This window comes from Panicum virgatum, chromosome 7K, assembly GCF_016808335.1.
Source record: "Panicum virgatum strain AP13 chromosome 7K, P.virgatum_v5, whole genome shotgun sequence".
Classification (NCBI taxonomy): domain Eukaryota; kingdom Viridiplantae; phylum Streptophyta; class Magnoliopsida; order Poales; family Poaceae; genus Panicum; species Panicum virgatum.
Genome location: NC_053142.1, coordinates 8,790,648 through 8,817,341, shown reverse-complemented (window position 1 = coordinate 8,817,341; position 26,694 = coordinate 8,790,648). Strand labels below are relative to the sequence as shown.

At 49.3% G+C, this 26,694-nt stretch overlaps 1 protein-coding gene and 1 long non-coding RNA gene across 3 annotated transcripts; one reads left to right on the top strand and one right to left on the bottom strand.

Moving 5' to 3' along the window:
- Window positions 1–9,634: 9,634 nt before the first annotated feature.
- On the bottom strand, window positions 9,635–10,831 carry LOC120642868. Of its 2 annotated transcripts, XR_005662763.1 has the most exons (3): window positions 10,659–10,831; window positions 10,135–10,328; window positions 9,635–10,018 (listed from the first exon to the last, which is right to left on the bottom strand). It is a non-coding gene; the product is annotated as an uncharacterized LOC120642868 (long non-coding RNA). The 2 variants fall into 2 exon arrangements; XR_005662762.1 differs by lacking the exon at window positions 10,659–10,831 and having other exon boundaries at window positions 10,135–10,616.
- An 11,808-nt stretch (window positions 10,832–22,639) lies between these two features.
- Window positions 22,640–23,350, top strand: LOC120639897. Its single transcript, XM_039915821.1, has one exon. The coding sequence runs from the start codon at window positions 22,640–22,642 to the stop codon at window positions 23,348–23,350; it is 711 nt and encodes a 236-aa protein (XP_039771755.1).
- Window positions 23,351–26,694: the final 3,344 nt, after the last annotated feature.

The window sequence follows — 26,694 nt, the reverse complement described above, 5'->3', positions numbered from 1 at the left end:
GGCTGGACATGAAATTGAAGGCTGACCTTGCATGTCGTGCATACTCCTCATACCAAGGCATCTCATTACCTGCCATACAGGTGAACAAGCAGCTCATAATATGTCCTCGCATGTTGTAACAATAGTTTAACCTCAGAGGTAAATCAGACTTAGGAATTAGACACATCATGCAATTAGCAGCAAAACAGAACTAGGGCGTTGCACTTTCAGCTTACCAGCAGAATGTGTCTTAATCCAAGACTAGGATTTCAATCCTTCTAGCGTGTTCACACATATCTCACCAGTAGTTCAGTGAACCATCACTCAAGCTAGTAACAACAAAAGCAAATACAGGGACAGGCCAATGCATCTAACTGAAAATATCACTCAAGACCCTGGGTTGCCAAGTGACAAAAGGTAAAATCAACTATCTAAACAATGTATACAAGTATACAAGTATAAAGGACCACCAGAAATGAATATTTCTAGTTACAAAGCAATATGCATTGCCAAAAAAACAATATGAATATTTCTCATCCTGAAGACACAACACTCAGAATGTCAGTACCATATAGGTATGATCCGACTCAACATACAGGTATCATGGCATCTTGAGAGTGAGACATGGATGTCTTCAAAAGGAATATGCATTGCCAAAAGCAATTTCAAATTGAACTTCTAAAGACACAGAACCGGAGAACAGTGCTAATACATTAATTTTTAGCATGACACAGCAGACCTAATTAGCTAAATCCTAGCATCAGTTGCCACATTGTTTTGTACAAAGGCAAACAATTAAATGCACACCACAAAATATGCCAGGTAATCAGCAAGCATCGGGTAGACATATGGAGATCTAGTTAACTCCTACTAGTAGCTTCAGGTTTGATTAACAGGAATATACTTTGCTAAAATTCTGAAGAGTAACGGGACATCAAAGTTCAAAAGTCCCAACTTTCAGCTACACATTCAAATTTCCATAGGCTGTTACTTAAAAGTTTTCTTACAAGGTATAAGGCTGCTACTTAGATGGTCCCAACTTTAAGGCTGCTATTTACATGTGAATTTGATCTGATGAAGTCTGTGAACCATAACTAAGTAACTGTATTATTGTAGACGGTCTGCACAGATTTCTCAAGTGTGTTATAGATACTCCAATGATAAATGATGTTCCAATCAGTTTAACCAATGAACTGTGATGCAGTAGTACTATAGCTTCCTTGTTTATTTCTGAAAATGGAGTTCCAACTCAGAAAGGGATCAGTAATGCATTGCGAAGAGGAAAAATGCACTGTGGTTCTTGTGGTTCTTCAATTGAAGAGAGTATGATAGTACCTTTATTTCATCTGATAGGCATCAGGCAACAAGACATTAGTGTATTTGGTAGCATGATTAAACAATACCCTTGAAACTTTTGCTTACACAATACATATGGCGACCCTCGGGAGGAGGCTGACAACAATCACTGCAACCAAAGATGGCGGGAACCTAAACTGCGCGTCAGCCATAGCAAACAAAGGCCACTGCATCGTCAGAGATCCAGTCCTCAATCCCAGTCCCATTAGATCCACCCCAAGAACACTCCCCAAATCGTCAGAGGCCATCACCAATGGCAGTGGAGGGTGGGAGCACCGCGCCGGCGCTGCCGCTGCCACCGCGCCTCTCGGCCTCGTCGCCCCCCTTCGTTGGGATGCTCCTCACCGGGAACCCAAGCAAGAACCTAGCACTGGGGAGAGAAGAAGGCAAGGAAGACGAGGGCGGCGGCTTACTGGTGAGAAGGCCGAGGACAAGCTCGCCGCCGGTGCGCGGCGCCGTCACCCGCCCCTCTCCGCGCGCCGCCAGCTGCGCCCCGTGCCCCGTCGCCCTCCCCTCTCCGCGTCGATCCTGGGTTTTATTTCCCAACCGGAAACGGTTACCGCCGCCCTCCGGTACCGGTTTAGCGGACCGGTTAGGCTGGTAACCGGTGGAAACCGGTTGAATTCAAATCCAAATTCAAATAAATTCAAAATTTCCCGTGCAACCGGTTCCGACCGGTTTACCGGCCGGTTTGACCGGTTTACCGGCCGGTTTTACCGGTTTACTGGTCGGTTTGACCGGTTTGAAATTCAAACGCTCCCGTGCAACCGGTTTACCGGCCGGTTTTACCGGTTTACCGACCGGTTTGACCGGTTTACCGGCCGGTTTGACCGGTTTGATCGGTGGGCCTTCATGGGCCGGCCCATTTTTTTCTTTTTCTTTTTTGATTTAACTTTAAATTCTCACAAACTATACTAAATGAATGAATTTTTGAGAAAATTTGACACCATTAGATTCATCACACCTTGAAGTATTTTTAGAAATGTTTTGGGAATTTTTCATTTTTTGAATTCAAATTTAAAATTTGAATTTTGGCCGGTTGGGTACCGGCCGGAACCGGAACCGGACCGGACCGATTTGACCGGTAACCGGTCAAACCGAACCTGTTCCCACCGGTTAGGTTAACCTTGCGTCGATCCGGATTGGATCCGGAGGGTGGGAGGTGGGGATTGAAACCGGGCCGGAATGGGTGCCTATTTCCGATCCGGGCCACCCAAAACGAACAACGATTCCGGCCCAGACTTGGTTTCAAACCGGGCCATTTCATTCCGGGCGGATTGGAGGCCGTTCCGGGCCGGATTTGGAGCAACCGAAAGAGGCCTTAGTGGTCTAAAGCAAACGCATCATTTTAACCACGTCCGATAGCAAATTTTGCCTTACTACTGCTCTCTCTCTCTCTCTTTTTTTTGAAACTTCTCTCTCTCTTCAACAGAGGACCAGAGTCACAATTAACGTGATGCTTCCTCAAGATTAGAACGCCTGTAGATTGGTTCATCAAGATCGAGTTGCCCGATCTCCAGTAGAATAGATCACTTGCCTTAATAAGAACTGAATGAATACCTCAAACCAAAAAAACCTCTTGCAACTGATTCAGAGTCATAACTGATGAATGATGATGATCATTACGTTACACGGACGGTGTAACGACCCGGCCCGAGATAACAGCTAAGATCTACTCTACACGTTGAGTAGACCACACCTGCTAATTAACTCTCTTGCGCTTTCGTCCTCGCTTCGCGTAAAAGGATCGATCCGGAGTTAACAGCTTCTCGTGACCGGCTATTTAAGTCGGTCTATCTCTTGTTCGATTTCCCATATGGGACTAAACTGAGAATACTGTGCCGGAGCTACAGTATTTTTCGCGCTACAGTACCTCGAATTCAGCCCAGCCCAACTGGCCACGGGCTGTCACAGACAGCGTAAACCACGCCGGCGGCGGCCAGCAAGGGTGCCGTCGGAGCCCCTCGACCCTCTCCACGGTGCCGTCTTTGAGGACGTACACGCCGAGGTCCCGCAGCTCATAGCTGCAGTCGCCATCAATGGACGAACAGTGTGATGGGTACCCGTCCCTCTCCAGGCGCAAGGAGGCCTTTCCGAGCTCGTCATCCGTGTAGTAGACGCAGCCGGTCCTGATCCCCGGGTGCTCCTTCGCCGACACGCACACCGAGGTGTTCACCCCCACACAGCGGCGGAGGCAGCGGTGGGGCGGGAGGGGCTCAGGCCCCCCTACCGCTGTAATCTCCATGAAGCCCCCCCTAAGCCCTCCTACAAATTTGAGAAGGAAGAAGAAGGAGGGGAGGGGCTAGAGGAGGAAGAAGGGGAAGCAGCCCCTCCTGCCGTGATTCCTAGCTCCGCCACTGCCCCCACGAACAGTGCCAAGTCACCAATGTCCGGCGCCGCCACCCACTGCCGGCGCTCCCCGTCGAGCATCCACACCTCGAAGACGGGCGACTCAAGCTGCTCGTGTGGCCAGTAATGCTCCACCTTGATGGCCTCCTTCTTCGAGTCCTTGAGCACTGCCATCAGCCGCCCGTCTGGCACCGCCGCGATGTACTTCCGGCGCCGGACGTCCTCGCCGTTGGGCAGCCCTGGCGCGACCGGCATGCTCGTGAACTTGCCAGTCTCGGCGTGGCGGTCCCACGCCTCGACGACGCTGGTGTAGGTTACCGAGTGGAACCGGCACTACTAGAAAACAGGCTATGGGAACCGGTTGGAAAAGTCCTTAGGCACCGGTTTTCCAACCGGTTCCCGCAAACCGAGACCAATGGCCTCGCCTTAAGACACCGGGTTTTTCAACCAGTGCGTTAGGCTTCCATTAGTACCGGTTGGAAAGACCAACCGGTACCAAAGGGGCTGCCATGCCATGGCAGCCCCTTTGGTACCGGTTGGTCTTTCCAACCGCTACCAATGATATTTTCCTTTTTTTTCCCAAATCCAGTTTTATTTGTTATATTTATTACTATTTATTCTTTTATAGTTGCTAAACGCACTCGAGCTCTACAATACTATACGTTCATTGATCGTTCGTGTTCGTTTTCAGAGAATATTTGAAACTAACTAAAAGTGAAATGCGAGCATATAATTAAGCTAATTAGATGAACTAATATATTTACAAATATACAAACATCAAGGCATCACGTTTAGAAATATTTACAAATGTACATGTCATGTTTGTAGTCCAACTACTGGTCCCCTCAGGAGCTCGATGGAAGTCCTCTATGGATGTGACCGTCGTGGTAGAATTCGCCTCTAGGATCCAAGATCTCATTCAAAATGAATCCGGCGAGCTGCCAGCACACGGCGTTGATCCGATCAGTAGAGTAACATGCATCCCCCATTTGAGACATCTATCATTTAGGAAAAAGGATTAACATCATGTGCGTTAGTACAATTATGAAAATGTACTAGTGAACGGTTTGGACGTACTCTCATGTCCTCATCAGTAGTCTTCCCGCATGGAGTCATGATGTGCAAGTAGTCGCATACGTAGTACCCGCACCAATCAGTTTCTTGTCGTTGTCTCGCACACTTAAGGAGAAACAAATAAATTACTCAATTTAGAATAATTTGGGATTATATACTTAACTAGACAAATCTTTATGAATCAACATACCGGATAATCCATGTTAACGTTCAGTTCGGGCCTCCATTGACCACGTCCTTTGTTATTTTTCACAAATTTTTTCCAAACCCTGCGCTCAAAGTTAAGTTTGATATTCAGGAATTGTTATTAACAGAAAAAGGATTTGATTGTGTAAACTGAACTTACCTGTTCAAGGGGTCTATGATATGTTGGATTGTAGACTTTGGATTTCTCATTGAGTCAAAGACTATAAGATTGCCGGTCTCTACGGAAAGTATGAGTAAAATCCAATGAAAACTGCAGATATAGATAGGATATATACATACATGCATTAGACGACTTAGTATTTATTTAGTAATATAATAGAGGATTGAGTCGACCAAGGCTTACCCAAAGTTGTATGGTATGAATATATAGGATTTGTAATTTTGCCTAGTCAACGAATCGTACATGTTTTGGCACGTTTCCTTGTAATTTTCGTTGAGCACTTTCTGGTTGACTAGCAAAGAAGACATGAAGCCGATCTGATGGTGCCACCCATGTTTTCGGCTTCTTTGGGTCTCCTGTCTAAATGATACAATAGAAATTTTATAATGCACACATACAATTATGTTTTTGTTAACAAAAAGTATTAATGTAGAGGTAAGTAATACTTACAAAACCCAAATGGTGATGATAGAGGCGTCGATGGCTTGTCGATGGTAAATGTGATATAAATTTTCGAAGTACACCCAGATGTTGTCCTCCCCGTGGAAGAAATCATGGTCACGATACTTGACTCCAAATATTTTCCCTTCGTCATTCGACATTCGCAGGTACCATCTATGCAAATTGAACATCTACGTGCCTAGACTTTTCTCCTCTTCCTCAGTGACAAAAGGTTTTCTATGCTGGAATGGAGTAAGAACGGGAGCGACAGGGATTTCCGCCTCCACTTGCCCCGTTGCTTCCTCTAGCGTTAATCCAGTTTCAGAAAGAAATATCGCGGCCTGTAGGTCCGCCTGGAGTTGTACGTCCGTCGGGTGTAGGAGTGGCAACCCTGGCACCCGTAGGGGTTCGAGTTCTTTTTGTTGTGTGCCAAGCTGAGGAATGGTCTTGCCACATTTTTTTCTTCACATTTCTCACCTTGTGTGCCTTTGTCAGAGTACGTTCATAGTTCGAGGGTAAGTTTTTCGGTGGTGGTGGGTTGTCTAGGCTCGCGAGAAGCTTTTTCCCTAATTCTAGAGGTACCTTTTCCCTCGACGGGGGGACTTTAGGATTCAACTGTTCTTTTATATATCGAGCAGTGTCCTCTTCCAACTCCTCAGCGGTCTTCTCGTAGGTCAATTTTCTTTCGACCGTTTTCTGCTTCTTCTTTGAGGGTCCAGCCGCTGGGAGGGATGCTGTCTTTTTCTTTCCTTTTTCTAGTACAGGAGGAGTTGGAGTACTCGTGTCCCTTTGCGCCGGCGGAGACGGTGGTTAAGGAGCTGGTTGTGGGGACGAAAGTGAGGGAGACGGGCGATCGGTCTGCACGGGAGCCGTTGTGCTTGCAGTAAGTTTGATGTCGGCCTTGCACCATAGAACGACCCCGTGCAGTGCGTCTCCCAATGTCTTCTCTCCATCCCCTCCAACGAAGTCGAGCTCAAGATCCTCATTATTTTCAACTATCTGCTCGACTGTGACGGAGGTGTAGCCAGGGGGTATCGGCCTTCCATGAATTGTAGTACAAGGATTCAGGGGCAGGGCTGACCCGTATGCAACATGAATGGATATATTTCTTGCTCGCACATGAAGCTCGCACGGTGTCGGCATGGTGACATCATCCACTGGATACCTCTGGTCATCTACCACCGTTAGCTCAATCCGGGGGTGCTATTCCGCTTGTACGTCGGGCGCCGCCGTGGATGCACAGCTGCTGCGTCGCTGAGAGGCCGGGCTTATCACAACATCCGGGTGCGACCCAGTAGTGCCCCTTTGGCTCAGAGCTAGCTGCACTGCCTCATTGACCCTGGCGTCCATCTAAGATTTCAAGGACACAACCTTCCTGTTCATCTCTTCTTGCATGGCACGGAGTTTCTCTTCCTGTTCGGCTTTGCTCTTTCGGTGAGTCTTGTAAGAGGAATCTCCGGCCCAAGCAACTTTCCATGGGACCACGCCAATGCCGCGGGCTCGTCCAGGGTGTTCCGGATTCTTTAATGCCCTTGTCAGCTCATCATTCTCCCTTTGAGACTGGAATATTCCGTGTTGGGTCTCATCTATTGCAGCGACTAGATCGCGGGACACTTCTTGCATATGCTCGGGCACGACCAAACTTCCATCCAACTGGTTTAGTGTCACGCCATTAGCAAATAACCACCACTTGGATCTATCCGGCCAATCCCAAGTCGTCGGCCTGAAGCCTCTATCCATAAGGTCCTACTCCATCTTCTGCCATTTTTTAACTGACTTCTTGTACCCGGCAGCCCCAAGGTGGTGGCTGTACTTCTTATTTGCTGCATTCACCTTGGCCTGTTCGGATTTTTCTTGGGCTTCCTCTGATAGTTTGTATTGTTTGAACTCCTCCCAGTATGGTTTATCCTGAGGAAGATCGTCCCAGTTCGACTCCTTATCCTTCTTGATGTAATTGATGTACAACTTCTTCTTGAAAGTTGCAAAGGCAAGGGCCATCTTTTTCAAGGCACATTTCTTCACAAGTTCTTGGTCAACTCCTTCAAGAAGAGTGAACATATCCTTGAGTTTTGCCCATAGCATTTCCTTCTGATGTGCAGGCACGGCGTGTTGCTGTTCTTCGGGTTTGCTCGTTTTTCATAGTCTTGTGGTGATCGGAATTCTTGCCCGAACAATAACCCCACATTGGTTGACAAATTTTGTATTAGCAGCCTCTGGAACACTTGGACAGCCCTCTGCGTCCACTTCTGTGATGACCTGTCTTCCCTCCATTTTCTTGGTTGGCCGGCGTCTCCCTTTTGACTGGCTCAACGAAGTCGATGCGGAGGTCGACTAAATTACAGAAAAGATATGTTAATCGCAAAACTAATCTACCGAAGTCACCATGCATATAGTTTTAAGATTCGTACTGGAACATGCTGCTATTGATTGGGCGGCGGCGCAAAGTCATCATCTTCTTCATCAACATCTCCAGACATATTCAGGAACGAATCAGCTGTCCGAGCATCTTCTTCAGCGATTGGCTGGGTGGTGTTGGCCCTCATATCTTCGTTTATTGCGTCCAACATGTATTGCCTGGCGACCTCGTCATCACCGAAGGGATCCATCCTTAACTGAAATCGTAAAAATGTGTTAGAGTATGTGTCCATCCTTAAATGAAGCAGGAGAATTCAATTCTTTGAACGAATATGCGTGTTTGAGAGAGAGTGTGTGTGTATGTTAGAGGGACAGAGAAAGAGAGAGAGAGAGAGAGTTAGTGAGTGTGTGTGTGAGTCTGTGTGTGTGGGTGTGTGTGTCTGTGTGTTTGTGTGTTAGTGGGACAGAGAAAGAGAGAGAGAGAGTTAGTGTGTGTGAGTCAGTGTGTGAGTGTGTGTGTCAAGGGTCGAGGGTCGATACTTTATATAAATGTGTTAGAGTGTGTTATGGTGTGTTTGTGTGTGTGTGTTAGAGTGTGTGTGTGTGTTAGTGTGAGTGTGTGTCGAGGGTCGATACTTTATACAATTGTGTTAGAGTGTGTTAGAGAGTGTGTGTGTTAGAGTGTATTAGACAGTGTGTGTGTGTCTGTGTGTGTTAGTGGGAGTGTGTGTGTGTGTCGTGGAACAGGGTCGAGGAACGATGTTGAGGGTTGAGGGTCGAGGTCTAGGGTTGAGGGTCGAGGTCGAGAGTCGAGGGACGGGGTTGAGAGTCGGGGTCGAGGGTCGAGGGACGGCGAATGCGTGAGTGAGTTAGAGAGCGAATACTAACGGATTCGAGCTCGAGAATTAATTTAAATCAATCTAAATTACAAATACAATACTTGTAATCAAGAATTGTACATAAAATTATTACTCATCGTCGTTACTCGTCATTACTCGTCGTCGTCATTACATTATACAGTGCAATACATGTCGTCGTCGTCTAACCGTTAAATATATGATTAAATAAAATCTTTGAATGACACAATTATACACTACATAAGACATAATAATAGAAATAACTAAATTCTCTCTAAATTCTCTTCATTTCCTTCTATATATGAAATAACTAAATTCTAGATAATATCAAATAATGGCAAAAAAATAATGACTACATTCTCTAACTAAATTCTCTCCATTTCCTTCTCTAACTAAATTCTCTAACTAATGTATATAAATAAAATAACTAAATTCTCTAACTAATTCTTTTTATTTCTCTAATTCTCTCTAATTGTCCACTAATTCTCTACTAATTCTCTAATAATTCTCCCTAATTCTCTACTCTCTAATTCTCTACCAAATCAATCAATTTTATGCTCTTTCAATCCGTATTGATTGTTCAGATTCCGATTGGAATTCGGATTGATCTGTTCGGGTTCCAATTTTATGCTCTACCAAATCTATTTTTTGTCCCTCGCGCAGATACGGTTTCGTAGGGACGTGTACTGGAGGAAAGCAAGTGCTCTAATTGGAGGATATAAAATTGATTCATATGCATGCGGAGGATATAAAATTGATTCATGTGCCTGATTCGGAGGGAGCTTTTCATCCGCAAGGCACTTTTTATGAACTGAAGTGCATTTTTCTAAATTGTTTATTGCTTGTGTGCTGGTGCTTTACTCAACAAATTAAGTATTTTATTCCTAATCCATAAGGCAGTGCCGCTACAATATTTCCGATCAAGTCATACGTATTTTGCAAAGGCTTATTATCAAATGAGTAGCCATGTGAGTCAAGGAATACAAATTGAACAACAAATCTAATTGTTTGTGTCTGACTCAAGGCTCATCTTGCCCCTTGTAGCCGTTTTTTTCAGCTAGCTTCGAACCTGTTGAATCCATCCAATCCATCTTCTGCACGAGAAACTGAGAACAAGAAAAGCTTGTTGTTGCTGACTGCTGAGCCAACCATTGCTGCCTCGCCGCCTCTGCTCACATCTTCCTTGATGGATGAACTTTAATTAGGTTATGGCATTACAGGTCTAAGTCTAACACCACAACTGAAAGTCAATCGAGAGGCAGGCGATGTGTAAATGCATATGACAGGTTCAGCTATATATGATTAAGGAAGATACTACCAGACAGTCAGCAAATGAATAATGCAGACACAACTTACAATCCGAATCCGTGCCATCCTCCTCCTCCTCCTCTCCTTCCATGTTCTTCATGCTATTTGGGCCGCCACCTCCAGCGCTGCACAGCATACTCTGCTAGCTCATGGACGACAACCTCGACATGTTGTCGCTTTTCTTGATGGCGTCTGCTCTGATGCCTTTGCCAGCGCCAACATCAACAACAGTGAATATCCAACTGACGACAAATCAGAAACTTCAAATCAGAAATATCAACGCCTACATATATAAAGATAAAGTGGTACCACAATATGCCTAAAGTCTAATAGGTGCAATCTAAGAAGAGATACTGGCATAATTTCATAAAACTAACCACATGTAGAGTTTGATAGATATATTAGTACTACATTATGCCTAATGTCTAATTATAGAATTATTATATTGCTCCAAAATGCTAGCAAGGTCAATAGAATCGAAAGAGTTTCTTTACTAATATTGCTTCAGTACCAGCAAAAGCAAAGGCCTTCCATCATGCTTCTCTAATCTCAACCAAAATAAATCAACATACATGAATGCAAGGCAATTCGCCAGCCTTGACTGCCAGCAGAACTCAGCTGCCAGACTGATTTGTGGGATTGACACTTGATCTGAAGCACCTTCCACCGTGACAGAGCTCAGAATCGAGTTGTTGCATGCACACTAAGAAAATCAAACAAGGAACAATTAAATTATAACATTTAACAACAAAATTATATGAGTTGTACAACATTCACATAGTAAGCAAGACTAAATTCAACAGTGCATTTCTTGGACTCTATAGCAGGAATCTGGAACGATTTCTGGTAGGTGAAGCTGCCACAACAAACTGAAAAATTGCATACAGTGCATTATGAAGATTTCATGAGGATTTTGCAGTGATAAATTTTGAGGCATGGTTTGCAACCCATTTTAGGTGTTAAGGAAACTCCATGGGGGAACTACAGCCATCCATGCCAACAATATCTTGGGATGTAGCCATCATGATGTACTAGTTATTTACAGCTCTGTTATATGTTGAAATTTACTATATGCATGACAGCAAAGGCCTGAACATACTAAGTAAACATCTATGATCATCACGAAGGAAATCACATTTGTTCTCCAAATCAGGCATACAAAGGAAGAATTCTTAGCCCAACACGAGGATAATAAATCCAATTACTATACATTTTTTCTACTAACAAAAGATCTTTTTAATATAAAGCCACTAAAACTGTAATTCAATTAAACAGATTAAGCGTGCCTTTGTCCAAGGAACAATCAACAAATCATATAAAATAACCAATCAATAAGAGATGGGTGCTCTCATGCTACTGATGAGCTGCCTAAGGAGCACCATGACTCCATGAGCATGTCAGACCAGGAGGCGACGAGGTGCAACAGAATATGCCAAAAATACTTGTAACTGCTCAGGTCACCAAATTAGAACAAAGCTAAACTTGTTGCTCCTGCACCAGCTGTCACTAAATTTGGGAATGCTAATACGTACGCTTACGACTCCAAATAACACCAGGGATCCAATCACAACTCGACACCATCAATGCGGGCAATCAATCACCAGCAGGGTTGATCAAATGCTTATTGACTGAAAACAGCAGCGGGTACTCGATTTGAATCTTCAGCCTAATCATCATTATTGATAGAAGATTTAGGTCACGCAATATTGGATTAATTGTCATCTGAGAAACCAGGGTACAATATATAGGGACCTAATCTAGGCAATCTCAACCACCGTGACTTATAGAAACAGAATCACGTGGGAGATGCCGATCTGATCCTATGCACAAGGCAGGCGATAGCCTTGCCGTGCAAGTACAAAAGCTAACCATATTAGCTAACACCCCCCCCCCCCAGTCTGAACTTCGGGTGCACAAATGTTCAGACTGGTCCTGAATTCTGTGAACACTGAGGTAGGAAGACCCTTGGTGAAGATATCTGCAAACTGGGATGTCGTCGGGACGTGAAGCACACGAACGTCACCAACAGCAACACGCTCACGGACGAAGTGGAGATCAATCTCGACATGCTTCGTACGTTGATGTTGAACCGGATTGGTGGAGAGATACACAACACTTACATTGTCACAATAGACAAGTGTGGACCGTGTGAGAGGACAGTGAAGTTCCAGAAGTAGCTGTCGCAGCCAACAAGCCTCAGCAACACCATTTGCAACTGCCTGTACTCAGCCTCAGCACTGGAACGGGACACCGTAGTCTGGCGCTTGGAGGACCAGGAAACCAGATTGCAGCCCAAGAAAACTGCAAAGCCTGAGGTGGACTTACGGGTGTCCGGGCAACCCGCCCAGTCGGCGTCAGTGTAGACCACAAGCTCGGAAGGCGACGACGGTCGAAGAAGGAGCCCATGATCAAGAGTGCCGCGCAAATAACGCAGAATGCGCTTCACAGCCGATAGGTGAGGCTCACGCGGAGCATGCATGTGAAGGCACACCTGCTGCACAGCATAGGAGATATCTGGCCGCGTGAAGGTGAGGTACTGCAAGGCACCAACCAGGCTTCTGTAGTCCGTGGCGTCGGTCACAGGGTTACCATCTGTCGCTGAAAGCTTAGTCTGGGTACCCACTGGTGTGCTGCACGGCTTACACTGAGTCATGTTGGCACGTTCCAGAATGTCCAGGGTGTACTGTCGCTGTGAGAGAAACAATCCACCAGATCGGCGCTGAACAGCAATGCCCAGAAAATGATGAAGCTCACCGAGATCCTTCATCGAGAATTCCTGCTGTAGAGCGGTGATGGTGCGCTGAAGGAGAGCAGGATTGGAAGCTGTGAGCACAATATCATCCACATAGAGAAGCAAGTAGACGGTGTCATGACCATGGCGATAGATGAACAATGACGTGTCCGACTTTGCTTCAACAAAACCAATGGAGAGCAGGAAAGTAGTAAAACGGCTGTACCACGCACGAGGTGCTTGCTTCCATCCATAGAGCGATCTGTTGAGCTTGCAAACATGATCAGGACGAGCTGTGTCAAGGAACCCCGTAGGCTGACTGCAGTAGACCGTCTCAGACAAAGTGCCATGCAAGAAGGCGTTCTTCACATCGAGTTGATGAACAGGCCACTGCTGCGATAAAGCTAGGGATAGGACTGTGCGAATGGTGGCGGGCTTAACGACTGGACTGAAAGTCTCATCGTAGTCGACGCCAGGCCGTTGCGTGAATCCTCGAAGAACCCAACGTGCCTTGTAGCGATCAAGGGAGCCGTCAGCATGGTACTTGTGGCGAAAGATCCACTTGCCTGTGACAATGTTGGCGCCTGGGGGCCGAGGCACCAAATCCCAGGTGTTGTTGGACATCAGCGCAGAGAATTCCTCTTCCATGGCAGCACGCCAGTTAGGGTCAGCAAGTGCGCTTCTGTATGTCTTGGGGATGGGCGATGGTGTCGTCGAGGCATGGAGGAGGGAGGGCTGACGGAAGCCATGTTTTCTGCGGGTCGCCATCGAGTGGTTGTTGACGACGGGGGCGACCGGCACGGCACCCTTGGGAAGAGGAGGGCCAGCCACAGCACCGCTCGGTCCGGGCGCTGGGCCAGCCGCAGCACTGCTCGGGCCGGGCGCTGGGCCAGCCGCAGCACTGCTCGGGCTGGGCGCAGAGCCAGTCGCAGCGGGCGGACGCGGGCGCCGTGTGTACACATGCGGTAGCGGGGGGACCAGCGCACGGGGTGCTGGCGTCGCCGAGTCGGAGGAGGCCGCGCGTGGCGCGGGCGTCCCCGAGTCGGAGGGGGCCGCGCGTGGCGCGGGCGTCGCCGAGTCGGAGGAGGCCGCACATGGCGCGGGCGTCGCTGAGTCGGAGGAGGCCGCACGTGGCGCGGGCATCGCCGGGGCCGCGCGTGGCGCGATGACGAGCGGGTGGAGGACCGGTGTAGGACGTGCCGCGCGTGGCGCGAGCGATGGCAAGCCTGGAGTGCCGCCGTCACAACCTGCATGGGAAGAAGGAGGACCAATGGGGGGAACACTGGTCGTATGGTCAGTAGACAGGAGCTCAAGGTCAGTGGTCGATGGTGGTGTCTTGGAACGGGGAAAGGAAGCCTCATCAAAGACAACGTGTCTAGAGATGATAATCCGGTTCGACAACAGATCAAGACACCGGTACCCCTTGTGATCGGAGGAATAGCCAAGAAAGATGCAAAGGGTGGACCGAGGCGAGAGCTTGTGCGGCGCTGTGGCGGACAGGTTAGGGTAGCAAGCACAACCGAACACACGGAGATGCGCGTAGGATGGGTGGGATCCGTACAGGTGGAAGAAGGGCGTCCCGAAGTCGAGCGTCTTGGTGGGGAGGCGGTTCAACAGGTAAGTTGTCGTGTGAAGGCCTTCGACCCAGTAAGAGGCAAAGAGGGACGCCTGAAACAGCATTGAGCGCACGATGTTGTTAATGGAACGAATCATACGCTCAGCTTTACCGTTTTGGGAGGAGGTGTACGGGCAAGACATCCGTAGCTGCACGCCATTGGTAAGGAAGAAGGACCGGGAAGAAGAATTATCAAATTCTTGGCCGTTATCACATTGAACACTCTTGATGGGACATCCGAACTGGGTTCGCACATATGTAAAGAAATTGGTTAGTGCAGCAAACGTCTCAGACTTTAGACGAAGTGGAAACGTCCATAAGTAATGAGATCAATCATCAAGAATGACAGGATAATACTTGTAACTGGACACACTTGACACAGGAGATGTCCAAAGATCACAATGAATCAAATCAAAATTCTTGAGTGCACGAGAGTTTGAATTGTGAAAAGGCAAACGGATGTGACAACCAAGCTGGCATGCATGACATAAGGTGTCGATTGTGCTTTTATTACAGGAGATGGCTGTAGTACTAATGAGCTTGGACAGGGCCTCAGAGCCGGGGTGGCCAAGGCGGCGATGCCAAGTGTCGACTGGTGTGGCGGTGGCAGCAACAAGGGCGCGCTGTGAGGAAGATGACGCCGGGAGGGACAACGAGTAGAGCGGGCCAGCGCTATTGCACCTGGTGATCACGTTCCTGGTGCGAAGATCCTTCACAGAGAGGCCAAACGGGTCAAACTCAATGGAACAACGGTTATCAGTGGTAAACTGGCGAACAGATAGAAGGTTCTTAATAATATCAGGAGCAACAAGAATATTATTAAGATAAAAGGGGCTAGGTAAGACTGAATGACTAGAAGCTGTAACAAGGAGAGTGGAACCATTGCCAATGATAATGGAGGAAGGATAAGCGGAACGTGGCGGGCGAAACAGCGAGACGTTACCGATGTCGGGCGTCATGTGAGCGGACGCGCCGGAGTCGACAACCCACTCGGTGGTGTTGGGGGGGTTCAGAGTCATCGTGCTGAAGTTGTTGGCAAGATGCTGCTGATCCCACCCGCCTGACCAAGGAGTCCATGGCGAGGATAGAGGCGGCACAGGTGGCTGCACCGGAGGCTGCTGCTGGTAGTACGCCTGTTGCCACTGTGGTGACGGAGGACGCGGCGCCTGCTGCTGCTGGACGTAGGCGGCGAGCATGGCCTGCTGATAGGCCTACGCTTGCTGGAAGGCCTGGGCCGTCTGCGGGTTCCCGGCGCGCGGGTTCGGCGCGTTCTGCTGAGATGGAGGGCGCTGCTGTCCTTGATGATGGCCGGTGTCACCCCCCTGGTTAGGCCACATGGTGATCTTGCCCGTCCAGGGGTTGTAGAGGGACGGCCACGGGCTATTGCCCTTGTTCCGACGTCGGCGGCGGTTGGAGTTGCCGGAGGACGCCGTGGTGGAGGGTCGTGGCTGTGGCCCGCTGCCGGTAGGAGTGGTCGCAGGGCCACCAGTGCTGGGAGCAGGCGGCATTGGTGTATCGGAGCTCTTCGGGGCATTGGCGAGGAGAGCACTCGGAGAAGACGATGCAGGAGTGCCGGTGATGAGTTCCTCGAGGAGCAGCTCATTGCGGACCTCGTCGAACGAAGGGAACGGGCCACGGCGAAAGTGAATCCGCATGTGACCGAACTTGTCGTTGAGGCCGCGCAGAACATTGAGGACGAGGGTGCGATCGTTGATGACCTCGCCGAGGTCCCGGAGCTTGGCCGCCATGGACTTCATCTGGCGGCAGTAGTCGCTGATGGATAGCTCACCCTGAGAGAAGGCGCGGAACTCGGCGTCAAGGCGCAGCGCGCGAGTTTAGCTGTTGCCCAAGAACTGCGCCTCGATGCCAAGCCACGCTTGGCGAGCAGTGCCGCCGCGGACGCGGACGGAGTCCATGATCTCCGTGGTGACCGCGCCGTAGATCCAAGAGAGCACGACGGCGTCCATGCGCCTCCATGCCGAAACACCAGGGTGGGCGGCATCGGAGAGGACGTGGCTGGAGAGAGCGTTGCGATCCAGGGTGAGGAGAACGAGATCACGCCACCGATCATAGTGATTGGACAGCGGATCAAGGACGACAGACACAAGAGTCCAGATGTTCTCCACACCGGCGGCCTGGGCATGGAGATTGGCGATGACAGCGGCTTCGAAGGCGGCGGCGTCGTCCGCTGGTGGGTCGTCGTTGTCCTCCTTGGGTGGATCGGCCCGTCTGCGGGCCTCTTCAGCCTGATGGGCGAGATCGGCGGCGGCGCGCCGCTCCTTCTCGAGGGCGGCGGCGGCGGCGCGCACGCGTTCTGCGGCGGCAGCAGCGGCCTGGGCAGCGGCGTCAGCTTCGGCGGCAAGGGCCTTGCGCTTCTCCTGGTCGGCGGCGAGCTTCTTAGCTTCAGCAGCCGCGTGCTCCTGCTGCTCGGCAGTGAGCGCGCTGTCGTCAGAGGGAGGTGGCTGAGGCGCCATGGGCACAACGGGGAGCGGCGCAGCTACGTCGGCGACTAGGGTGCGGAAGCGAGAGGTCACGGATCGTGACGGTCTCTTGATACCATGATAGAAGATTTAGGTCACGCAATATTGGATTAATTGTCATCTGAGAAACCAGGGTACAATATATAGGGACCTAATCTAGGCAATCTCAACCACCGTGACTTATAGAAACAGAATCACGTGGGAGATGCCGATCTGATCCTATGCGTGAAACAGAAAGGCACAAGGCAGGCGATAGCCTTGCCGTGCAAGTACAAAAGCTAACCATATTAGCTAACAATTATCACAAATAATCATCGGCCCTGAGTTGATTAGATCCACATACCTCTCCTGTGTGCTCTCAAACACGGCTATCTTGGGATTGATAGGCATCCTATCCACCAACCTCTGCCCAGTGTCCACCCTAGTGAAAAGATTAAAAAGAGCATATTCATGAGTAAGAGGGTTAGTAAAAATGGCTACAGCACAGTTAGGATACTATGGTTTAAGCAATATATGCACATGATCAATCAACCAGGTTTTGGAATTGATGTGGCAGGCAAATAAATGTAGTAAATAGGACACATATTTAAGAACTTCATTGACAATTAATTAAAAAAATTGCTGCGCATATGACCTTGTAGTTGAGTTGGCCTGCGGGGAACCACGCTGAGCATCTTCAGTGTGTGAGGACAGCGAATCTGCGCATATACAAAGGTACAAGTGCATGAAAAGTAGATGCATGAGCTATGAGTTTTACTACACATACAAGTTTGATGCTTGAGTAATAAACAGAATGAACTTTAAATATCTCGCCTCTATATCAATGGTGGAGCGTATTATTAATGCACCAAACATATAACTAATCTAGCAAAGACAATAACCTAGGAATGAATTTCAATATACGTAACATATGAAGATACATACTAACAGCATGAATTCATATAACCGACCAAAGGGCTCCTCAGTTAGCAAAGACATGGAATTGGAGTACTATGGACTAAGCACTGCATACATTGAAATATAATGAATAGAAATATATCTTCGCAGAGCACGGCAGGCAGTGAATGGGAGACAAATGTGCACCGGAAGGCTCCATCGGGGCAAGGTCTCTCGAGGATGGTGTGAGGGCGGTTGGTCTCGCCGGTGGAGCAGGCGGGAGGTTCCTCTCTGCATGGTGGCCGGCACGGACAGCTTTAAGCTGCAGCTCGACGGGGGCCGCCGGCAAAGGGTCTCGGCGGGTCAGCGAGATGGGGAGAACAGTAGAACCGCCTCACCAGAGAGAGGCCGGCGGGGGACAGAGACGCAAGAAATTTGGGAGCATGTGGGGGAACCTGACAGAAGCGCGCAGGGCGACGCGCTGACGTCGAGAGGCTGCAGGTAGCCGGCGGCTAGGACCTCGCCGGACGGCGAGAGGGGGCGGCGACAGGACCGCGCCTCGCCAGAGGGTCGCCGGGAGGGCCCGAATCGCGAGATTGGGGGCCAGACGATGGTGCCTCGCCGGATAGGGAGTGGGGACGGCCGCACAGCCGTTAGCGTGGGTCGCCCGAGGGTCACCGACGGGAAGCCCGCCAATGGCAGCCGGCGGCGCAGGGTGTCTCCGGGTCCAGCGGAGCAGAGTGTTGCACGGGCGGGACGAGAGCCGGCGAAGCAGGAAGCAGGGGGAGAGCGGTGCATGAAGGCAGGAGGGAGGGCGGCGGGCGGCGCATGAAGGCAGGGGCCTCGCCGGCGGGAGGGCGAACAGAGGTGCGGCGGATCTGATTCGCCTGTGGGCGGACGGGACGGAGGATCGTGGGGCACGATCTATTGTTGCGAGCTGGGGACCGAGAGGTGGGGCAAAAACCGGCGGCAGTCAAAAAACCGAATGAAGAAAAAACCAGACGCGGATCAAGTCTGGGTCGGGTCCGACCCGGGGGTGGTGTCGGGTATAGAATACCTTATCCCAAACCCAGAGTACCCAATAGACCTATTATATATATATATATATATATATATATATATATATATATATATATATATATATATATATATATACATTTCTTGGTGCAGAATAGAGAGACATATTGTCGTAACTTTGGAAGCAAAGATGAATGGCAATATTAATTCCTGAAATTACCTTCCTCAAGCAAAGTTAGTCAATTTCACAACAACCTCTAGTGCAGCAAAATTTAGTCTTCGGTTTTGTCAGGCATAGCTTGATTATCTTTTAAGTGCTTCTTTTGTTAGCTGGGCAGGCATTTTCACAAGCATCTTGAGCTCACACCATGTCTACAGCCTCCTTTGCTGCTTGAGCATCTTAAAATGTTGCCTCAGACTGGCTGTACCGTCATCCTCATCAACTCCATTGCTCTCAGTCTCTCAGACGAAGCAATGGGCTCCAATCTTTTGCCTCCCTATGCCTCCCCTCATGCATGGCTTGTGAGATTAGCAACGGCTACATCCACACATGTATTCATCACGTCGTGCAGCTCGGGCACAGGAATAAAGTTGGAGAACCGGCCCAGCAGTCCTCTCCAGCGAGGGCTGTCGCCTTGCTCTCAGCTCTCCATTCTCGGCCTTCACTTGGTGGAAGAATCTTGAGGCATGCCTAAGCCTCGGCGGATTCTGCACAGCTGCACGCAGCACTCATTGATCTCGCCTAGAAATTAAGTCGTATCTCTGTTAGGACGGCTACCTCGACAGCGCTGCGCTCGTGCGTCGCGATCTCGTCCCGCACGTCCGCGCTGCCGCGTAGGAATTCGTAGCTCCCGATGTAGAGGTCGATGGAGCTTCTATTTGTGAGTCGAGGAGGTCGTGATGGTTTCAGATTCGCATGGAACTCGGATGCGGCGAAAGGTAGGGAAAGAGAGGTTAGGAAAAGGGGAAATAGGGACCAAACGCTTTGTTCCTCTAGAATTCTATTTTGCGACTGGAGACGTAACCGAACCGGACACATGACCGAATTCGCATGCCGACAGGACTAGGGGACGACAAGGGTTCACATTGTCAGTGACTTAAGACGGACCAAATCAAAATTTTTGATAGATCAAACAAAAAAATTGGGTGGAAATCTTACTCGCTTTAGAAATAAGTATATAAATACAGATATAGATTTGACTTTGTGTTGGTAGTCTTGCTGTTTGATGAGACAACTGCCTGCTTCTTCACATCTCTTGAGTGTCTTCCTGCCTGCCCGAGTTCGAGCTCGATCAAAGAGCACCTTGTTCTGGTGGCTACCGAGCCTGAATTGCCCAAGAAGCATCGTCAGATCGCTGAAAGTCACCACGCGGCAGCAATCCATGATATGGGCTGGGGTCCCCACGGGAGGGATTTGAGTTTTCTATGTTGGAGAACAACAACCAAACAGTTTTTTTTTTAATTTATCCTCCTGTAAGCCTGAGCATAATATCATAGAGAATTGTTCCATATTTTTTTAATCAAATCTCACGACGTTTCTTGTTTCTATTTTCTCAATCTTCTTCCTTACTTCTACATTCATATGTATGTGAAACCCCCACCCAATTATTCACCCACACACCTGTTGTCCCGGAAAAAAAGAGAGTAGAAGGCAGAGTACATCCCGATGACATAATGTAAAGCAAGTCAATACCTTATTCGCTACTACTACTTTGTGGTGCACGTGCGTCGCTGGACAGCTGCGGCGCTGTTTGCTGCTTCCTTGCCGCGCCGCGCGATCGCCAAATAGCGCCCCCCAGGTGTTCTTTGGTCTGGTCACCACGCGGCGGCAGCAATCCATGATATGGGCTGGGGTCCCCACGGGTGGGAGTTGAGTTTTCTTTCCGAAAATTCCGTCATTGGTGCGTGTGCGTGTCCTTCTCCTAGTCTACACGAAGTCGAGTCAAGCAGGAAAAGGTCGCAACACAAAAAAACTCTCTATCCGCCGACTTTGATGCATCACCATATATAACCAACAAACCCGGCCGTGCCCTAGTCGTCATCCCAGCCCTCGAACAACCATGCAATCCTCGCGCCGCCGCCGGGACCAGCGCCAGAGGCAGAGGCGTCGGGAAGCCGAAGCCGCCCGGCGCCACGGCATCGTCGAAGCCGTCGTCCAACACCTCCCGGCGGAGCTGCACGCCGAGATCCACCGCCGCCTGGACTTCCTCCGGCGCCTCGCCTTCGCCTCGGTCTGCGGCGCGTCGGGCCGCCGCATGCTGAGGCAGGAGGCGCCGTGGCTCATCCTCCCCGGCGAGGCCGAGGAGAAGCCCACGGCCCTGCCCATGGCGAAGGAGAAGCCGGCCGCCTCTTTGCGCACCTCGGACGACATGCGCGGCCGCGTCATCATCGGCTCCACGGGCGGGTGGCTCGTCACCGCCGACGAGCAGGGGGGCCTCCGCACGGCTAACCCGGCCACCGAGGAGCACGCCGACCTGCCGGCCATCACCACCATCCCGTTCCTCCGTTCGCTCTGGGGCCGATGGTTCTACCTCGACGTGGCGCCCTTCTTGCAGATCCAGTTCGGAGGCCCTCCGCCGCCGGAGGACAAGGACTGGGGGCCCAAGCCGAGGACGTCCACGCTCACCGCCGCGCAGATGCGCCAGAAATTCTACCACAAGGTCGACGTCCACGCTCACCGCCACGCAGATGCGCCAGAAATTCTACCCCAAGTTCGTCCTCTCGGTGTCCCCGAGGCTGGGCAGCTACGCCGCCATGCTCATCACGGACAGGCACATCGGCACCCCGGCTGGCTGTCGGTACTCTGTAGCAGGGATACCCACTCCTACTCAGGTAAGGCAGAACTCGCGTAGTCATCCGTAACTACGCCATAAGAGGCGGAGCAGCCGGGCCCCACGGGTCAGGCTCTTACCTCACCGGGTCAACGGCCCCGGACCCGCTCCACGCTCTGGGACAGGTCCGGTGACGCCACGTGTCCCTGAGTAGGGGAAGCTCCGAACCAACAACCGAGGGCGCGGACCCCCATAGGGGTCCGGGACCTCCTCGCGCCTGTCCAGACCTCCCACGCGCGTAGAACCAGCATTCCGCCGGGGCGGGGTCCGAGGGCGCCACGTGTCCCGCGGGCGCGGGCGCGGGCGCGAGTCTTCCGCTGGAACACTCGCCTACCCACCGCATTCAATGCGGGTGGTTGAGGCGTGCTCTGCCGCCGCGGCACGCTGGGCAGCCTTTGTCAGGCCTCACTGTAGACCGCGTATTACCGAGGTACACAGTGCAGCCGTCTGCCGCATTAATTGGATACGACGGCACGGCACTTTTCTATCATACCGCCTACGCCGCAAGCTACACGGCCCGTTCAGCTATGCTGCAGGCAACGCCGCAAGCTATACCCTGGCGCCGTTTCGACAAGACAGAGCATGGATATGCTGGACGGAGGATCCCAGCGGGCAGGCAAGGAAATCCAGGAATGAGATCTCCGTTGCCTGCAATGCCATAATGTCTGAATAGTACGTTATTTTATATTACATCATTGGGCCCACCTGTCGGGGACCCAACGGCCATATACGCGTCCCCCTTGAGATATAAAAGAGAGGCGCTCGCTGCACACTACAAGCAGACACAAGCTCTCTCAAGCTCACACACTCTCCAGACTCTCTCGAGACGAAGGGAACACAAGCAATACAACACACAGTGGACGTAGGATATTACGCTCCGGCGGGCTGAACCACTCTAAACCAGCTGTATTCATCGTGTTCTTCCAGCGAGATCGAACTAGTCCTAACTAACCCCCGAATACTTACCCTCTGGGCATAGACGGGTGCATTACGCCACCCGACTATGGATTTCCACTCCACGATACCGGCCTTCGTGGTGGCGGAGGATCCCGTTCCCGCCTGGAGGATGGCGCGCTCCCCCGATGGCGTCGAGGACGCGATCCACCACGACGGCCGGTTCTACTCCGTCACGTACACCGGCCGCGTCGAGGCGTGGCAATGCGACGACGAGACCGGCGAGTTCACCAGCCAGGTGGTGGCGCCGCCGCTGGCTGCGGCTGCTCACGACGAGAAGAAGCAGCTGCGCCGCAAGTACCTCGCGGCGTCGACGGACGGGCGGCTGATGGCCGTGCTCAAGCACACGGAGGTGGTCGAAGAGAAGGGGGAGTACTCGTACATGAACAAGTGGATCACGCGCGTCCACTTCGAGGTGCAAGTCCTGGACCAGGCGAACGGGCGGTGGGAGGCGGCGGACATGGGCGGCGCCGCGCTCTTCGTTGGCGTGAACGGCACCGTGTGCGTGTCGGCGAGGGAGCACCGGGGCATCGCCGCCGGCATCATCTACTTCACGGACGACGAGGTCGGGGACGCCTGCCTACGCCAGGCGCACGGCGCCAACTACCAGTACCGTGGCGCGCGAGACGACACCGAGCTCCAGGAAACGGGCGTGTACTGCCTCAAGCTCGGAAAGGTGATCAAGAGGATACCGGACCCGGAGGACGGGGTGCACCCGTGCTGGCCGCCACCAGCGTGGTTCACGCCTTCATTTTTGTGATCACTGATCCCAGCGCCGACGATGCAATGACATGCAGCTCAATTATTGTTTATACTAGAAGGGTGCACGTGCAGTATCGCACGTGTCTGAAGAACAATATTGTGAAAAAATATTTATATTAAATTTTAGTTGCAACAAGCATTTTTGAGAAACTATATATGATGAAAACAAACAACAAGGTCTCAATTGTGGTAAAAATAGACAAAATGTTCGAAACATGAAAAAATATATAATTATAAAAATAGGTAAATGGTATGTATAAAATAGTGTATAATTGTATGTTTGAGTATATAGTTACAAAAATTTGTTCGAAATATGATACCGCTACGAACACGGGCGCTTTTCTAATAATGCATTATGTTCTATTCGTAGCAAACTCACTGAATAAATAGCTCTTGCTGAGCGGGAGGTGAAGTTGCGTTCTTCCCGGGCCTCGGCTGACAATGTCTGGCTTGCCGCATGCTTTCCCACCGCTCGCTGGCCATGCATCCCCTGTCTGCACCGCTGCTAGCCTCATATACGCGTCGCTGCATGCTTCCTGCATTGTTGAATGCTGTCATCGTCGACGTTGATGCATGTGCTCAGTTGCCATCGTCAATAGTCATGAGCCACCGGCACCAGGCCATCATGCGCAACAATGTAATCAACCATGGACATGTGCATGTTTATATGCACGACCAAACAAGGCCATCGCCATTCCTTCTGCAAATCTGTCGGCTGCAATGCCTCTGTACCCGCGTACAAGCTCAATACCCATTGATGTTATGCCCATGCAGTAAACGTGATTTTTTTTAGCAAAACAATTATGATGTTCAATGTATTCCATTATACTCAAATTTTAGAAATCTTAAGGCACCATGCCTCTGTACCTGCGGACAACCTCAATATCCGTTGATGTCATGCCTATGTAGTAGACATGACTTTTAGAAATCTTGTGATCTTCACTATCTTTGAACCATTAAATCTATCATCTTTTATTTTAACTACAAAATATAATCATTACCTTATTTATTTGATTATTTCTCAATTATATCTTGATGACATCACTTTGCACAATAATTAATTCCTAATTCCCATTTACTTTTTAATTCAAAAAATGTCCCTTAAATCTCCGTAACTCTCAATGAGCTGCTCCTCGTCAACACGAACCCCGCTGTTCTTGCCGTAGCCTCCCACCAAGTCCGTGGCGCCCGCTCCGGCCGCCTATCCTCCCCCTTGGTGGCATCGTCTTCTTCACACGGCCTCCGTTGCCGCCTCAACGCCACCCCAGACGTGTCGCCTCAGCGCCGCCTTGGCCGTGTTGCCTCAACTCTCCAGATTATGAAGGCTGAAAATGATTTAAAGTTCAGTTGTTTAAGTGATGAGCTCTGATTTCAAACAAATTGCATGGGGCACCTTGTACTTCTCAACGCCCAGTGCTGCATACTTGAAGAGATTTGACAGAATTAAGTAGCAATATCCGATCCGGGTGTGTGTGTGTGTGTGTATATATATATATATATATATATATATATATATATATATATATATATATATATATATATATATATATATATATATATATATATAACAACATGAGCATTTATACAACATATAAGTACTTAAAGAGTTTAAGGAAGCATATATTTTATAAAAAAACAGAATATCCTGAAGTATCATGTTTAGGTGTTGCAGTCTTGTCTTCACCAGCCATATGGGATTTGTAAACAAGGATAACAAGTTCACCAAGATGGATATGGCGCCGCTTGGAACGTCCTCTGATATGCGGTGGGTACCTTTCTTCCTCCATTGATTTGCCTGCTCTCTCTCTCTCTCTGATGAAGCAACAAAACTCACAAATTTGATAGGCAAGCTACTCGCCCTATGCTCACAAATTTGATAGGCACGCTATCTACCTTCAGCAATGTCATGCACAATAGCAATTTTGATGCACCTGTTTTAAGAAAGAAAAGTATAGTGATTATTGTCAGCAGAATGTATAGAAAACAAACTAATGATAAAGGAAATCTGAACCATACCAAATCTGATAAAAAATCAATCGCTTGAAAAAATGGACCTTTCTCGATCCACAGCAGGAAGGTCACCTGCAATCAGAGCCATTAAGGCCATACGGTGCATGTGATCACCAATTGATTCAGGGCCCTTGATGCTATGATTTATCCATCCTTTCTTTTTAGTGGTCTGAAGAATAAACAAATAAACAAAAGTAATAAGAATCAGAATCGAGCGACATGATGGATTTAGGGGGTGTTTGGATGGCTGCCTCACTTTGCCAGCCACAGCTTAGGCGGCCACGGATGGATGACTGCTGTTTGCTTTAGCATTCAAGTTTGGCCGCCACAGCCTTTTCCAGTGAAAAAAGACGCCAAAGCTTAGGCGGCCGTTTTCATCGCGCCACAGGTGGGTCGCCGCCACACTTCCGTGGCAGGGTAAGGCCGGCTCCCAAACACGCCCTTAAGCACCAAAGAAACAAAGAGCATCCTTACAAAAAAAATAAGAAGAAACAAGGGGGCATGAATTAATCCAAATCATTGCATATGCAGAGCCAAGTGCAGTTACATTATACTTTATCTGCGCTCTTCCGAAATTCAAAATGACACTCTGAGAGAGTGGCAAATAATCAAATGCCCCAAAATTTCTTACAAAAATTGGTGTTTCTCTAGTATGATCCTACAGAATATGCGTTACAGGAAACACCAGATATCACAGGTAAAGTAGAAAGAGAGCGACATATCAATGGACGACTAATTACGACGAGCACGGACGTATGAAAGTACCTTGAGGGCTGGAGGCAATGGCACAGGGTGAGGAAATCGATGTGGCCCGATGCAATGAAGGAAGCACATAAGAACTGTATAGCAATATTTTGATACATAAAGAAACTTGTCTACTCGGAAAACTATCAAATTATGGTCTGTCATACGAAACATCTCATTGTAACATTTTTTTTCATGTGAAAAACTACACAGGCAAATGTCCGATACAGCAAAACAATATGAGGGAAAAAAGAGCAAAAGGAGGGTGAAATGAGAAAAATGCAGTATACATGAGGAATGTATTGATAGGTATGGCAGAGAAAATGAACTTACCCAGCACATAGAACTATAGTATGCAAAGAAATCAGACCATTTTTTATTGGTTTGTTTGATCAAAATGGAAGTCCACAGTTTAATCTAATATACTATTGAAAGTGAATTTATATCAATGCCCTATGCTTCATTGGATCTCTTTAGATATTTTACAACTTTAAAATTACACATGAAGTGCCTAAGTAAAAGGAGAAACAACAGATTAGTGTAACTGAATAGGAGCAGAGTGGCACACCCCATTAAATCGAGACATTA

Excerpts from the sequence above, each read along its gene's own strand:
- LOC120639897 (XM_039915821.1), top strand. The coding sequence starts at position 22,640 with ATGGATTTCCACTCCACGATACCGGCCTTCGTGGTGGCGGAGGATCCC.